The sequence below is a fragment of the Camelina sativa genome, chromosome 10, assembly GCF_030686135.1.
Source record: "Camelina sativa cultivar CO46 ecotype springtype chromosome 10, ASM3068613v1".
Lineage (NCBI taxonomy): Eukaryota > Viridiplantae > Streptophyta > Magnoliopsida > Brassicales > Brassicaceae > Camelina > Camelina sativa.
Window position 1 is genome coordinate 25,625,714 of NC_141889.1, and position 15,029 is coordinate 25,640,742.

Here is a 15,029-nt window from a genome sequence, read left to right on the forward strand (position 1 = left end):
ACAGCCGGCTTAACCCATCTCTGCACAGTAATCACGCCTCTTCTAGCTTCTCTGGAGGTCCCATGCAAATATGTCCGCTATGTTCCACATCACACGACGAAGAATCCTATATAGCCCTTACTTGAACGCGTAACTATCTCTGATCCGAAACTTGATAGTAGCATCATGCATTGACTGTAAACGCATTAATCTCGTTTTCCTGCCACGTCAGCAGAGTTATACACTCACTCACTCTCGTTTCCGAATTTAAAAGCTAAACTTTGTACAGTTTTATATTTATACAAACGGCAGGTAGTTTAGTTTTCAAATCACAGAACAACACATTGTTACAGTTGGGGTTTGCTTCTTCAGAGAGAAACGTTGGGTTAGTTCATCTTCCACATCGAAAAAGCAACAAACTTTGAGTAACAAAAAGTAAGCTTTTTTTCTTTCTGCAGAGTTAATTGTGATTGTAAGAGTGAGATAATTGCTTGATTTGTTTTGGGGTTCAACTCCAAATTCTGATTGCTTGATCGATCTTTTTGTAATTTGATTTTCTCTACGATTAGTTTCGTGCTTTGTTTTACTGTTATGTGAATCATCATGACTTTGATCCAATCCTTTTAATGGGCTATTAGGAAGTGAAATTGATTTCTTAGAAACGAGTTTGTTAATTATAAAAGAATCGTCTTTGTTGGCTAAATTAGTTTCTTCCAATTCGAAAGACTCGTAAAGTTATGATTTTGAACACTTTCACCCCAAAAAAAAGTTTAATTTTTTTTCACTGACTCTTGTCTGTGTTACAGAGTATCCATGGCGGCATTGGAGGAGCTAAAGAAGAAGCTTTCTCCATTGTTTGATGCTGAGAAGGGTTTTTCTTCATCCTCATCCTTAGATCCCAACGATTCCTATTTAGTATGATTCCATAGTGATTAAGTTTTGTTATGTTGTTATGCTTCTATTATTGTGTTTTAATTATCTTCTTGTCTTGTTTGTGAAGTTGTCAGATGGTGGAACTGTTAATTTGCTTAGTAGATCATATGGAGTTTACAACTTTAATGAGCTCGGGTTACAAAAATGTACATCTTCTCATGTGGATGAGTCTGAAAGTTGTGAGACGACGTATCAATGTGCTTCCCATGAAATGCGGGTCTTTGGAGCTATAGGAAGCGGAGCTAGCAGCGTTGTTCAACGAGCTATTCATATCCCCAATCACAGAATTCTAGCATTGAAGAAAATTAATATCTTTGAAAGGGTAATGTCACCTCCTCCTTTGATTCAAGAGAAGACCATTGAGTATGTCATTTTGAAATATTTTACTGATTTGGACGAGCAGGAGAAAAGACAGCAACTGCTTACTGAGATACGGACATTGTGTGAAGCTCCTTGTCATGAAGGACTTGTGGACTTTCACGGGGCGTTCTATAGTCCAGACTCGGGACAAATCAGTATAGCTCTTGAATATATGGATGGAGGATCTCTTGCAGATATCTTAAAAGTAACAAAGAAGATACCTGAGCCGGTTCTTTCATCAATGTTCCACAGACTTTTGCAAGTAAAGATATACTTAACTCTCTCCAATGTGCAAACATTTGTGTGTTTATGTTTAGTGTTATATTAATTCATTCTTGGTGTGGCTCTTCGTCTCAAGGGATTGAGCTACTTACATGGAGTTAGGCATCTTGTTCATAGAGACATTAAACCTGCAAATTTGCTTATAAATCTCAAAGGGGAACCAAAGATAACTGATTTTGGCATTAGTGCTGGTCTCGAGAATTCAATGGCTATGGTTAGTGATGGAATCTCACGCTTTTAACTTTATGAATGCAATAATTCTTTTTGGACTTTTTCTAACTTAAATCTGAAAATGGTGGTTGCAAAGTGTGCTACGTTTGTTGGAACTGTCACTTACATGTCACCGGAGCGGATTAGGAATGACAGTTATTCTTATCCAGCTGATATATGGAGCCTTGGTCTCGCTCTTTTTGAATGCGGCACTGGAGAGTTTCCGTATATAGCTAATGAAGGGCCTGTTAATCTTATGTTACAGGTGAATCAACTTGTCCCCGAATCCTTTGTTTTTTTTCCAAAATACTATTTACTAAATTCTGTCTTTTACGACCATGGGATTGGAAGATCATGGAGGAGCCATCACCAACACCACCAAAACAAGAATTTTCACCAGAGTTCTGTTCTTTCATTGATGCTTGTCTCCAGAAGGATCCAGATGCTAGACCAATAGCTGAACAGGTTAGTATATTGAAATCTCATTTAGAAGCTCACTACTGTACTGAAATAGTCCATGTTAGAGGAACATTTATATTAAGTTTGGTGCTTCTCTTCGTATTTTCCTGTTTTAAAGCAAGATTTGGTTAAAAGCTCAGTATTCTTCTTTGTATTCGTCTGTTTCTATTCAACTAAAGAGTAAAGACTCAAGTCTGATGGTCTTTCATGAACAGCTTCTATCACACCCATTTATTACAAAACACGAGAAGGAAAGAGTAGATTTGGCTACTTTTGTTCAAAGCATCTTTGATCCAACTCAGAGATTGAAAGATTTAGCTGATGTAAGTGCATGATGGTTTAGTACTTTGCTTAGTTAGAAACTACCAAATTATACTTTAACATTAATGATCTAATTGGGTTTGTTCAGATGCTCACCATACATTATTACTCCCTCTTTGATGGATTTGATGATCTTTGGCACCACACAAAATCACTCTACACTGAAACTTCAGTTTTCAGGTAACCATACTTCTACAATTCTTTAGGGGTGTCCATATCAGGTATCAGGACACTCAATTTTCCTGTTTTTTTTTTGTCTCAGTTTCTCTGGGAAACATTACAGAGGATCAACTGCAATCTTCTCAGCATTATCAGACATTCGTAACACATTAACAGGAGATTTACCGAGTGAGAAACTCGTCCATGTCGTTGAGAAGCTTCATTGCAAGCCACACAACAATGGTGGAGTCATGATTCGTGCCATTGGATCGTTTATTGTAGGAAATCAGTTTCTGATTTGTGGTGATGGAGTTCAAGCAGAAGGACTTCCGAGTTTCAAAGATCTCGGATTCGATGTCGCAAGTAGACGGGTGGGTCGATTTCAAGAACAGTTTGTGGTTGAATCTGGTGATCTTATTGGAAAGTATTTTATTTCCAAACAGGAGCTTTATATCACAAACTTAGATTAGAGAAAACACAAATGAGAAAACTTTTGTTTTCTACTGTATCATGTTGTAACAATATTAACTTGTTCAAGTATATTAACATATGTATGTAATTTTGTTTGTTTAGGGTTCATAAAAAGTGCAGGAGAGAATTAATCAAATCAGGTAAAAAACAAGTAACCAAACCATTTCATTCTGCAATTTATTGAACATGTGAAAATGATGAAACCCACAAAGTCACAAACAAATCTGTAATATTCACATAAGAAGAAAAAAAACAATCAAAATAATGAACAAACCCAAAAATAAAAGCCTTAATATGGAGAGACTGATTGTGTTTTTTTTGTTTCTCTTCTCTCATTTAGGTGATGAAGGCTTTGTTGTGTGAGAAGATTTGCCAGTGAGTACCTTCTTAACCTTGGAAATTGAATGCTTTACCTTTGAACCAACACCAGAGAGAAGGCCATGTGATTTCTTATGAGTCTTGATAATGCTTACTGTATCTTTAGCTTCAACCATCACTATAGAATCTGGACTTGTTTTATCATCTTTATCATGTTCATGATCTCCATTGTCATTCTCATCTTCTTCTACTGTTTTAGGCTTCTCTTCGATATGAGGTTCTGTTGTTACATCCTCAGTCTTATTTGTTCCTTTCACTTTTTGGATGAGGTCTGATAGCGATTTCCTAGCCGGTTCTTTCAGTGTCGGTTCAGTTTCTTTTACTGCTGAGAACAAATCTTTGGTTCTCTCGGATTCTCCATCTTTTTGCTGAACTTCCTCTGCAATCTTTTGATTCTCCAGATTTGGAACTTCATCAGCTATGTTCCTTTCCTGTTGGTTTGGAACTTCATCTTTTTGCTGCAAAAATGAAAATAAGCTTTTGTTTGTAGGACTAACTTCTGACTTTGAAACAATTTGTTTCCATTGCTGCTTATGCAAAAAGCACGATGATGATACAAAAGTAGGTTTTACCTCTGGGTTGTCTTGTGTTTTGCTGACAAAAGACAAGCTGTCGATATCTTGGATCTCGGGTTGTGTTTTTTCTATGGCATCATCGGGTTGCTTCACATTTTCGAAACTTTCTTGATTTGTTTCCTTCTGCCAAAAGCATGGTTTCTTTGATTGAGGTATTGAAATGATTGTGAAAACAAAAACAAAAGAGCTTCTGAATAATGTTCTGTTTCATACCACTTCTTTTCTTAAATCTTCTTCGATGGTATATGTTTGCTTACTCTCCTCTTGTGCAGCTTGACGATCAATATTTTCAGACGTTTTGTTGTTCTGCATTGCCAATATCACATTAAAAATTTCGTTTAGCAATATAAGATAATGAGCAGAACCATGCATAGTATCTAAGTTAACTAATATACTTATGTTTCCTTCATTTAAATATTACCTCTTCTACAGGAATTCCATGTTTGATAGCATCTTCGGGCTCTGTCTTCACATGTTCAACCTCCCTCTTCTCCTCTATTAAGCCAGTTTCTTCCCTTGGCATCACAACTGAATCGTGGCTATCAGCTCTTATTTCCTCATCGTGAATTGCCGGTTTAACGTTTGTACCAATATCTTCCTGGACATGTGTGGGAGCGTTCGACGTCAGCTCGTGTTCTGATATCTCTTTCTCTATTGCAAGAGCTTCAAAATGTTTGGGCTGATCTTGTACTTGCAAGTTTTCCTTTGTTATCAAAGCATTACCATTTTCTTCATTTTTATCATCTTGTGCCTTCTTGACTCCAAATGAAGCTTCTTCAACGTTCTCTTCTAGTGGCAGATTGTGAGATTGATGAGACTGAATGAGTTCACTTGGTTTCTGTACTGAAAGATCGCAGTCAGCTTCAGAGGTATTGTTATCTTTGAGATCATCTAGTGCTGTTGAGGACGGAACCTGAAGTTGCTCACTTAGTACTTCTTTTGTGAGATATTTATCGGCACTATCCTCTTCTCTTTGCATCTTTAGTGCTTCTTCGGTTGACAAATCCCTTTCATCGTGTTTCTTTGTATCAGCTTGAGTTTTAACAGGTTCTTGATTTGATTCATGCTCAGCTTCACTAGCTTTCGTTATGACTCCCACTGGATCTGTAATTTGCTTCTCTGATTTGACTACCTCGTTGATCTCTTCTTCATTCTCCAAGACCCCGTGAGGTACTTCCTCTTTTTCTACATCCCGCGAAACAAAATCATTACCAACGCCAAGCTCACTGGCATCTTCTTTATCCTTATTCACTTTTGATGAAACAATTTCTTGTTCCTCGTCATCCTTCTTTTCATCTTTAATATCCACAACTTGATCTTCTTGTTTAACAGTTTCATGAGTCTCGTCCTTCTGCTCTTCTTGTAGACTTATCTTCTCTGATTTTGAAGCATTGAAGTCTTGTTGTGGCTCGCATTCTTCTTGCTTTTCAGGAGAAATCACATCCTCTAGCTCCTCAGAAGGCAACACAGAAGATGGAATCAGAATTTTCTCACCACGTAACACTTCTGTAATTGACTGATTAGCTGGAATCTCCCTAATTCCTTCTTGTAATTTCTCTTCGTCGTTGACTTCAAAGTCTCTGCTGATTCCATCTTGTACTTTTACCTCTTCTTGATGTTCCTCTTGCAAATTGATTTCTTCTATTGGAAGAGATTTCCCTGGAAGACAGTTTTCTTCCTGGATTTTTTCAGTTTCTCCATTTTCATCCTTTTGTAACGTGTTTTCTTCTATAATCCCAGTAGCAGAATCTTTTTCATTTGATTCAACGCCAGCATCACCTGTCTTTTGGTCTTGATCTGCAGGCTCTTTTGTCATGATGTCTCCTTTTGATGCAGATTCATTGATTGTTCTCTCTGTCTCCAATGTATTTTGGAGTTCTGTCAAGATTCCAACAACTGGAAGAGTTGAATAAGTCTCATCTCTATTCTCTGCCTCCTCTGTAGGATAATCATTTGTTAACTCCGCATCTTCAACCTCCGTTTTCTTTGTACTTGCAGCATCTTCTACCTTAGTAAGTTTAGTTGAAGTCTCAACCAGATCATCTGATTTTTCTGTTCCTTCTACTTCTGATTCTTTTGCCTTTGTTTCTCCTACCTTCTCCTCGAGTGTGTCACCAGCACAATTACCTTCTTGTGGAGTCACTGGTTCGTCTTCCCCAGAAGCCAACATGGGAACTGGAGCTTCACTGAATGATTCTCTTGGAGCAGTTTTGGTGTTGAGAATATCGTGTGCTTGTACCTTCTGTGTGTCCTTTGTTTCTTCTTCAAGAATTTCCTCAACTTTCTTTGGAATCTGGTCATCCTGTTCTGAAGCTAAGGATGGAATCTGATCGACTGCAACTTGTAACTTATGCTCTTCCTTTGTTTCTTCTTCATGAACCTCCTGAACCTGGTTTAAAGCTAAATCAGAGGATGAAGTCTTATTATCTTGTGATGTTTCAAATGGTAGACTCTGATCACCCGTAGCATCTATTGCTTTGTCGGTCTCAGGAATTTCTTGGATCTTCTCTTCTTTTGACCCATCTAGCCTTGGAACTTCAGGGTTCCCAAACTCTTCTTGTTTGAGGGACATATTTTCTGGTTTCGTCGAGGTACCTAAACTTTCTAAAGCTACTGCTGTCTCTGTTTCATTTATGTCTTCATCTTCTTTCTTTGCCTCTGCAATCAGTGTCTCGTTATCGTTTTTCTCCAAGATTATTGACGAGGTCGGAGTCTCGACATGTTCATCCCGCATTTCATCTTCATGTTCTTTTGGTTGTATTTCTCCTACACTCTCTTCTATTTCCACAGAAACAGGTCGTTCATCTTGTGTGTCCTTTGTTTCTCTAACGTCATCTGCACAAGTATCTTCTTGCAGAGTCACTTGACCGTCTTCCTTAGAAGCCAACATGGAAACTAGAGCGTCATCAGATGATTCTCTTGGAATAGTTTCGGTAGGAAGGATTCCGTCAGCCTGTAACTTGTGCTCTTCCTTTGTTTCTTCTTCATGAGTTTCTTCAACATGCTTTGGAGTCTGGTCATTTAGTGCTGAGATTAAATCAGGGGACTGAGACTGATATGCTTGTAATGTTTCAACCGGAAGATTTCGAGAACCCATAGCTTCTACCTTGTGTTCTTCCTCATAAATATCCTCAACCTGCTTTGGGGTTTGGTCTTCCTGTTCTGACACTAACTCAGAGGATAGAGTATTTTCTGCCTGTGGTGTTTGAATGGGAAGAGTCTGATCACTTGTATCTTCAATTTCTTGGCTCTTGTCTTCTTTAAACTCCTCTAGCTTTGTAGCTTCAGGTTTCTCAAACTCATCTTGTTGGATGCATACATTTTCAGATGTCTTTGAGGTGCCCACTGTTATCTCTTCATCTCTTTTCTCTCCCTCTGCAACCTGAGTTTCATCATCATTTTTCTCTGAGAACATTGGCGAGGTTGAAGAATCGACATGTTCATCTTGTTTATCATCTTCAGTTTCATTTGCTTTTGTCTCTCCTTTTTCTGTTGAAGTAACCTTTTCCTGATCTTCCAATGGCAATGTAGCAGTTGGAATCTGAATTTCCTCATCAAAAGCTTTGACATCCTCATTCTGATCAACGGATGGAAGACTCAGATGTGCTGTTTCAGCAATTTCAAGACCTTTCTCCCTCATATCTCCTAGTGGTTCTGCCTCCTTCACTTCGTCACCGTCTGTCTTCTCGGGAACAGTCACATGTTCTTGCTCCTCTGAAGATGATAGCAATGAACTTGTTTCAACAGTCATCTCGTCAGCTACTTGTTCTTCCCCAATCTTTTCGGCTTTAACAACGGTCTCATCTTCTGGACCCTCTGGAGGTAAAGCAGATGAAACTTGTATAACGTCATCAGATTTTTCTTCCACAGGACTCTGCTGGTCATTAGAAACTTCTTCCTCTGTTGGTTCATGCTTGTACATTTGTTCTTTCTGCAACTTTACTTCTTTCTTTTGCTCGTTTTGCAGGCATGATTCTTCTTCCTGGGTTTTTTCTCCAAGCTCCGTACTTTCTGGTACTGAACCTGTCTCTTCTTTTGTCTCCAATCCATTAGACCCTTCATCTTGACCTTCTTGATCAAATGTTACTTCTTCTATTGGTTTATCTTCGATCTTCTCATCTACGGCTTTGCTTGTATGCTCAGATAGTTCAGAAGGAGTCTCAAGAGATGGTTTATGCACCTTCTCAACTGATTCTACATCCACAAGAGTTTGGTTGTGTGTGCTCTCATTTAATCCAGCACCTTCAACAGCAGATGGAATTTCCTCAAATTTATCCACGCTTTCGGTCTTCGAGACTAGAGATGTAACAGGTTCATTTTCTTGATACTTCTCTGATTCCCCAGATCGTACATTAGGCAGATTAACATCCTTCTCCTCACTGTTTTCGTCTTGAACATTATCCTTAGATTTTATCTCAACAGATTCTTCTCTTCCCTGGCTTTCATTTTTGATCTCTGAGGTATAAGGTTCAGTATGTTCTTCTGCTTGATCGGAAGATTTCACCTGTTGATGGAAAGAATCAATCTCTTTAAGACTGCAGACAACCCAAAGATGGACATGTGAAAACTTTCATAGGTAGAACCAACGTAGTCAAAAACTTGAATTAGATTTATACTGATAAGTAATTTTGGTTCTATCTCGTTATTTACTTTAAAATTGCAGGCTTGTCATTGTCTCTTAGTTCTAACTTAATTATCAACATCACACACACAACAAACATCACAAGAGAAAATCAATATATATGAAGATCATATCTTTACCTCATCAGAAAAAATGACAGTCTTAACTGTCTCTGGTTCCTTTTGTTCTTTACCCACTTTCAGGTCCAGACTCGTTTCTGTGTCTTCCTTTGTCTCTTGGCCTTCTTCTGCTCCACCCATTTCACTATGCACTGCCTCTGTTTCACTATTATTGGTCTCCGAAGTATTTAAGATCGCAGCTTCTTGGACTGTTGAAGTACCTATAGCCTCAACACATTGTGGTATGTCTCTCTCCAACACATGTTGATGTTGTTCTGTATCCTTTGAGCTTTGATATACCTCTTCCTTGAGTTCTAGCGAGGGTTTCGATTCATTGTCCTCTCCTTGTATTGTCGGTATTTCGATTACCCTAGAACTTTCTTGTACCTGCATAGAAATAATGTTAAGAGTTAAGATTTAGTAATGTTAATAAAGTTGGTTAGAATAATTTTTTTCTCAAATCTAGAATAAAGACAAACCTCTTCTGCCTTTTGGGTTATGTCCTCGTCCTTTTCTATGTCTCCAGTCACCTCACTTGAGATTTTCTCCGCATCGTCTGAGTTTTTGATTGCTTCCACTGATTCTGCATTCTCACTCTGATGATCATCTCCTTTCAAGCTTTCAGATTCATGAGTTGTAGCTTCCTCATTATTGACGACATCTATGTCTTCTACAACAATTTTTTCAGTCTCTAATTCCTTTTTCTCTGTCACATCCAACCTCGGTTCTGCATCTTTCTTTATCTCTGCCTCTTCTTCTTTTTCCACTTCAAGAAGATCTCTTTTTGTAGTTTCAACATCATGTAATGATTCACCATTTGTTGCAGTTTCTTCTTCTTCAGCTTCTGCGTTATGCAAAGCATATGTTTCATTCACAATGTTCTCACTGTTACTCGAGGTTTCCTTATCTTGTTCATCTCTGGAGCATGCCTCTTCGACTTGTTCCTCCGGCTGGTTCTGATCCGTAGAGCATTTTTCAGTCAAAGAAGGTTTCATATCTATCGTCTGCTCCTCTACAGCCTTAGAAACCTCCTCTTGTCTCTCATGACTTTTTATTTGGACCATCGGTACTTCCTCCACTTTTTCATCTTCTATCTTCTCAGAAACAGTCCCATGTTCTTGCTCCTCTGAAGAAGATGGCAATGAATTATGAGATTCAACAGTCTCAAGATTGTCTACTGCTGCTGCTTCTTCCTCATTCTCTTTGTTGTTTTCAATCTTCTCAGCTTCAACAACGGTCTCACCTTCCAGTTCCTTTGGAAGTAATGTAGATGAAACTTCTATGACTTCATCAGATTTAACTTCTTCATTTGTTAGTTCATGCTTCTCTAACTTTGTTTCTTCTTTTTTCTCATTTGTTTGGGATGATTCTTCTTGAAGAGGAGTCAGATCAATCACATTCCTTTCTTCCTGGGATTTTTCTCCAGTCTCAATACTCTCTGGTACTGAAACTGTTTCTTTTATTGTTCCTAATCCATAGGAACCTTCCACTTGATCTTCTTGATGCAGTGTTACTTTTTCTTCTTCTGGTCTTTCATCAATTTCTGCATCTACGGTTTTGCTTGTTTCTTCTGATACTTGAGAAGGAGAATCAAGTGATGGTTTCTGCATCTGCTCAACTGGTTCCACATCCGGAAGAGAAACCTGCTTTGCAACTGGTCTTTCCTCTGTTTCATCGGTTCTGTTTGGATCAATTTGCTCTGCTTCTACCCCATTCGAGTCTAGGCCTCTCTGTTCCTCCATAATTTGAGTTCCATCAACTCTATCTACCTTTATCTTCTCATCGTTTTGCTCCTCTTTATCAACATTTAAGGCAAGATCTGATGGACTTTCTTCAAATTTCTCTGTACCAGCGACTATAGTTGTCTCGGGTTCGTTTTCTTGATACTTCTTTGATTCTGTAGATGATACATCAAGAAGACCCTTATGCTTCTCCGCAGTGTTTTCGCCTTGATCGGTCTCTTTAGATTTGACTTCTACAGATTCTTCTCTTCCATGGCTCTCATCTTTGATCTCCGAGCTACACGGGTCAATATGTTCACCAAATTCTTCTTGAACAGTAGAAGAACTTACCTGTTGATTGACAGAATCAAATTAACAGAATCAGAACCTTGTAGAGTAGAACTTGATATAGCTCTATAGTGACAAAAGTAGTTTCCTAGTCTCATCATCAATATCACATACTCAAATAACCAACAAACGAGATAATGAGTATCTATGCAGATCATATCCTTACCTCATTAGACGAAATGATGGTCTTGGCTGCCTCTGTTTCCTCTTTTTCTTTATCTTCTTTCAGGTCTTCTTCTTTTGTCTCTACAGCCTCAACTTCAAGGGTCTCACACTTTGGTAAGTCTCTCCCCGATACATGTTCATGTTCCTCTGTCTCATTTGAGCTATGATCTACCTCTGCCTTAGTATCTAGTGAGACTCTTGATTCATTGTCCTCTCCTTGTATTTTCCACGTTTCAATTAAACTAGGAACTTGAATCTGCACAGTGAAGGATAAAAGTGTTAATAAAGTTTCCTGAAAAATTGATTTTCCCAAATTTGATCTTTAGCTTTGAGTAATTAAGACAAACCTCTTCTCTGTTTTGGGTTATTTCGTCTGAGCTTCTTATTGCTTCTACTGGTTCTGCATTCTCCTTCAAGCTTTCAGATTCATGGACTGTATTTTCTTCATTATTTACAAGCTCAGGGTCATCTGTAACTGTCTTTACAGTCACTGTTTCCACTTTCTCTATCACATTCAGGCTCCGTACTTCGTCAGTTTTCATCTCTTCCTTGTCTTCTTCTTTTTCTGCTTCAGGAAGAACTCTTTCTGTATTTTCATATTCATGTAGTGATTCACCATCTGTTGTAGTTTCTTTTTCTGGAACTGTCTCCTTAGATTTGACCTCATGATCTAATGAAGCTTTTGATTCGATGTCCTCTCCTTTTATTGTGGGTGTTTCGATTACCCTAGAACTTTCTTGAACCTGCAGAGTAAAGGATCAAATTGTGTTAACAAAGTGGTCTGAAACATATTTTGCTCAAATCTGATATTTAGCTTTTGAGGAATTAAACAAAACCTCTTCTGTGTTTTGGCTTATGTCCTCTTCCTTTCCAATGTCTACAGTCACTCCCCGTGAGATTTGCTCTGCATTATCTGAGTTTTTGATTGGTTCCACTGGTTCTGCAGTTTCCTTCAAACTTACAGGTTCAAGAACTGCAGTTTCTTCTTTATAAACAATCTCAGGGTCTTTTTCCAGTTCAGGAAGAACTCTTTGTGTAGTTTCAGTTACATGTAGTGGTGATTCACCATCTGTTGCGGTTTGATCTTCTGGAACTGTTTCATTCACAATGTTGTCACCATTCCTCGAGATTTCTTCTACTGAGACCGTTGCATTGTGCTCAGCTTCTGTTCCATTTACAGCGGTCTCAACAGTTCTTGAATCTTTTTCTTCTTTAAATTCATCAGTCTGTTTCGGTATCTCTTCACGGGCCTACAATAGAGTACGGTTTCTTAGTTCTGCTGATAGCAAGCATGGAAAGATCATAAGCAACTTAAAACAAAAAAGCGTATCGAGTGCTAGCTCTACTCTATGTTGTTTTCATCTTGTTTTACAGGTGCAGTATCAATCACTACCTTTGAGATATTACCAATCTCATCCTCTTGTTCTGGTGAGTGTTTTGTTTCTGTATGATCTTCTTCTATTACCGGCTTTTCCACACTTACCTGCGTAAAACAGAGAATTTTTATTAAATTATACTCTCTATCTCCAGTAAATTTTAAGCATCTCTCTCATGTTTAAGCTTCAAGGAACTTAAAATCTACCTCTTCTGGTTCTTTATCCTTCTCTAAAGTCACATCACTTGAGATTATTTTTGCGTCTTCTATGTCTTTGTTCAAACTTTCAGGTTTATGAACAAAGATAGAGCCTTGTTCATCCTTTTCTGTCTCACTAACGATCTTACTGTCTTCTACAACCGAAATATTCTTCGTCGCTTCTCCTTTTTCGTGTTTTAATTCTTCGGTTTCTATATTCCCTGATCGTTCATATAGAACAGTATTGAGTACAAAATCTGGAAAACTTGGAAAGAAGAAAAAAAAGTCTGGCAGTTTCTTGCTTACCTGAACCATTTACAATATCTGCAACATCTGTCTCTCCTGGAATAATACCGTTTCTGAAATCGCCACTGCTGATCTCATCATCAAGAACAGTACTCAGGTTTACCTTTTGTACTTCCATGGATGACTTGTCAAGTATCACTCCTGCAGGAGCTTCTCCAACATTTGTCTGTGTATAAAAACATGTTAGTATCTCAAAACGTACGTTAAATTTCATCAATCTGATGCAGATCCTTAACTCAAAAACTAGAAAAATAAATATGATCCTTACATATTACAAATTGCAGACTCGTCTCAAATCAAAAAATTATATAGATATCATCATACAATTCAAAGTTAATTGGATTGAAGCTTATCTAGTTCAGATGCAAGTCTCAAACAGACAACTAAACAAGTCTTTGAAAGATCTTGGTTAAGAAAAAAAGAGGTTCTAAAACATAGAATCTATAACTAGAGAGTAAAACAGATTACAGATTGATGAAATCTAGTTTTGAAGATCTCTATCATAACTTTAAAATATTGTAATCATAAGACTGCAAAAGTAAAAAAAGAAAAAGGTAGGAAAAAAAACATACTTTTTCATTTAAATTAAATTAAGCAATCTAGTCTACTAGCATAAAATTCTGAAAGAGGGAGAGGGAGAGGGATATACATAGATATACACATATGTAACTTATGTATCTATCTATCATCATACCTTTGTGGAGACTGGTTCTTGGATGATGACAACTCCAGTTTCCATCTTTCATGCAGGGAAGCAATTATTTGGAGGTTTAGGGTTTGAATAGTTGTTTTCTCTGCAAGAAACCTACTGAGCATACTAATTCTGAATCACCCAGATCATTAGAGACATATAAAACCATATATATGTGATATATGATCACTTGACATATAAAAAAGATTTGAAGTCATTGAGAAGACAGGTAGATGATGTATAGTGACAAAACTTAGCACATTTGTTCAAATGGGTTGGCTGAGTTGGCTTTTAGATTAATCTTTTGTGGGCCTTTTGAATTGATCATTCCACATGCAACTGGTAGGATCCTCATTTCCAGCTTTATTATTCTCTTAAAGCCTAAAGGTAATCACCAAAATAGAACAAAATCATTAATAGTAATTATTTTTTTTATTAACAATTTTTATCATAGTTAACTTAACATTGTGAATTTTAGAACAATAAATACAAAATATAAATAAATAAAGAAAGAAAAAAAAAAGAGATATTAATGTGTTTTAAGTTTTAATCAAATACAAATAATGAAACCTACTATCCGTTGAGTACATGTATTCTGATTTCTTTCTGTACCCTGTTGTATAATACTAAGATATTAGTAAAAAATTGTTTCCTCAACAGTTAAGAAAAATAGTTTGAAATGTATATTTTTGTTTCCTCAACAGTTAAAAAAATAGTTTGAAATGTATATTTTGTCTTGTGATTAGTCTAAACGCAATCAATTCAAAGTTAGAAGTTTGAGGGATAAAGTATTTTGTGATTGAGCCGTCTCCTCTTTCTTTCTTTTTTACACCATCAACTTTTGCATAAATATATTCATTATGGTAATAATAAAAATTCAGATTAGGGGTTATGATCATTTTTTTGTTTTGTAAAAGAAAATATAAATTAGCAACAAATATAAATTTTAAATCACATCATCATCATTGATCACAACGTTAGTGGATTTTTCTGCAAATGTTAATAAGACATCGTCCATTTCAATTTCAAAAAAAAAAAAGCTGGCCGCCATTACGAGGACCGGCCCATCATCCCCAACTTGTATAATACTATATGCTTTCTCTATTTTATTATATATGTTCACTAATCACTAGTATATATTATTCATCCATTCTGTCAAGATCCATACAAAAATTTAACATGTAGCATTGTAGCTAATACTAAAAATTATAATTTGCCGACAAACAAAAAAAACCTGATTATTATGCTACTAAAGGGCCGTCAAAAAAAAGATTGTGCTATTAATACCGGTTATGTTATTAAGGGAGTTTTTGAAAACTAGGACAACCAAATTCTATTACTATTTAAAACCGGTTATG

The 15,029-nt window shown here is 37.0% G+C and overlaps 2 protein-coding genes across 3 annotated transcripts; one reads left to right on the top strand and one right to left on the bottom strand.

Moving 5' to 3' along the window:
* Positions 1 to 278: 278 nt before the first annotated feature.
* On the top strand, positions 279 to 3,288 carry LOC104719639 (mitogen-activated protein kinase kinase 3). 2 transcript variants are annotated; one of them, XM_010437594.3, is made up of 10 exons: positions 279 to 414; positions 786 to 894; positions 980 to 1,234; positions 1,316 to 1,534; positions 1,631 to 1,768; positions 1,862 to 2,029; positions 2,116 to 2,229; positions 2,439 to 2,546; positions 2,633 to 2,724; positions 2,807 to 3,288. In XM_010437594.3, exons 2-10 carry the CDS (start codon positions 793 to 795, stop codon positions 3,171 to 3,173), a joined length of 1,563 nt encoding a protein of 520 aa, XP_010435896.1. In that variant the 5' UTR covers positions 279 to 414; positions 786 to 792; the 3' UTR covers positions 3,174 to 3,288. The 2 variants fall into 2 exon arrangements, with proteins under 2 accessions (XP_010435896.1, XP_010435897.1); XM_010437595.3 differs by lacking the exon at positions 279 to 414 and adding an exon at positions 417 to 523.
* A 38-nt stretch (positions 3,289 to 3,326) lies between these two features.
* On the bottom strand, positions 3,327 to 14,022 carry LOC104719638 (uncharacterized). Its single transcript, XM_087468266.1, has 13 exons — positions 13,675 to 14,022; positions 12,981 to 13,146; positions 12,684 to 12,895; positions 12,495 to 12,584; positions 11,938 to 12,351; positions 11,449 to 11,844; positions 11,103 to 11,357; positions 9,347 to 10,939; positions 8,889 to 9,254; positions 4,549 to 8,631; positions 4,341 to 4,433; positions 4,125 to 4,250; positions 3,327 to 4,010 (listed from the first exon to the last, which is right to left on the bottom strand). The coding sequence occupies exons 1-13, from the start codon at positions 13,717 to 13,719 to the stop codon at positions 3,507 to 3,509; spliced, it is 8,343 nt and encodes a 2,780-aa protein (XP_087324392.1). The 5' UTR covers positions 13,720 to 14,022; the 3' UTR covers positions 3,327 to 3,506.
* Positions 14,023 to 15,029: the final 1,007 nt, after the last annotated feature.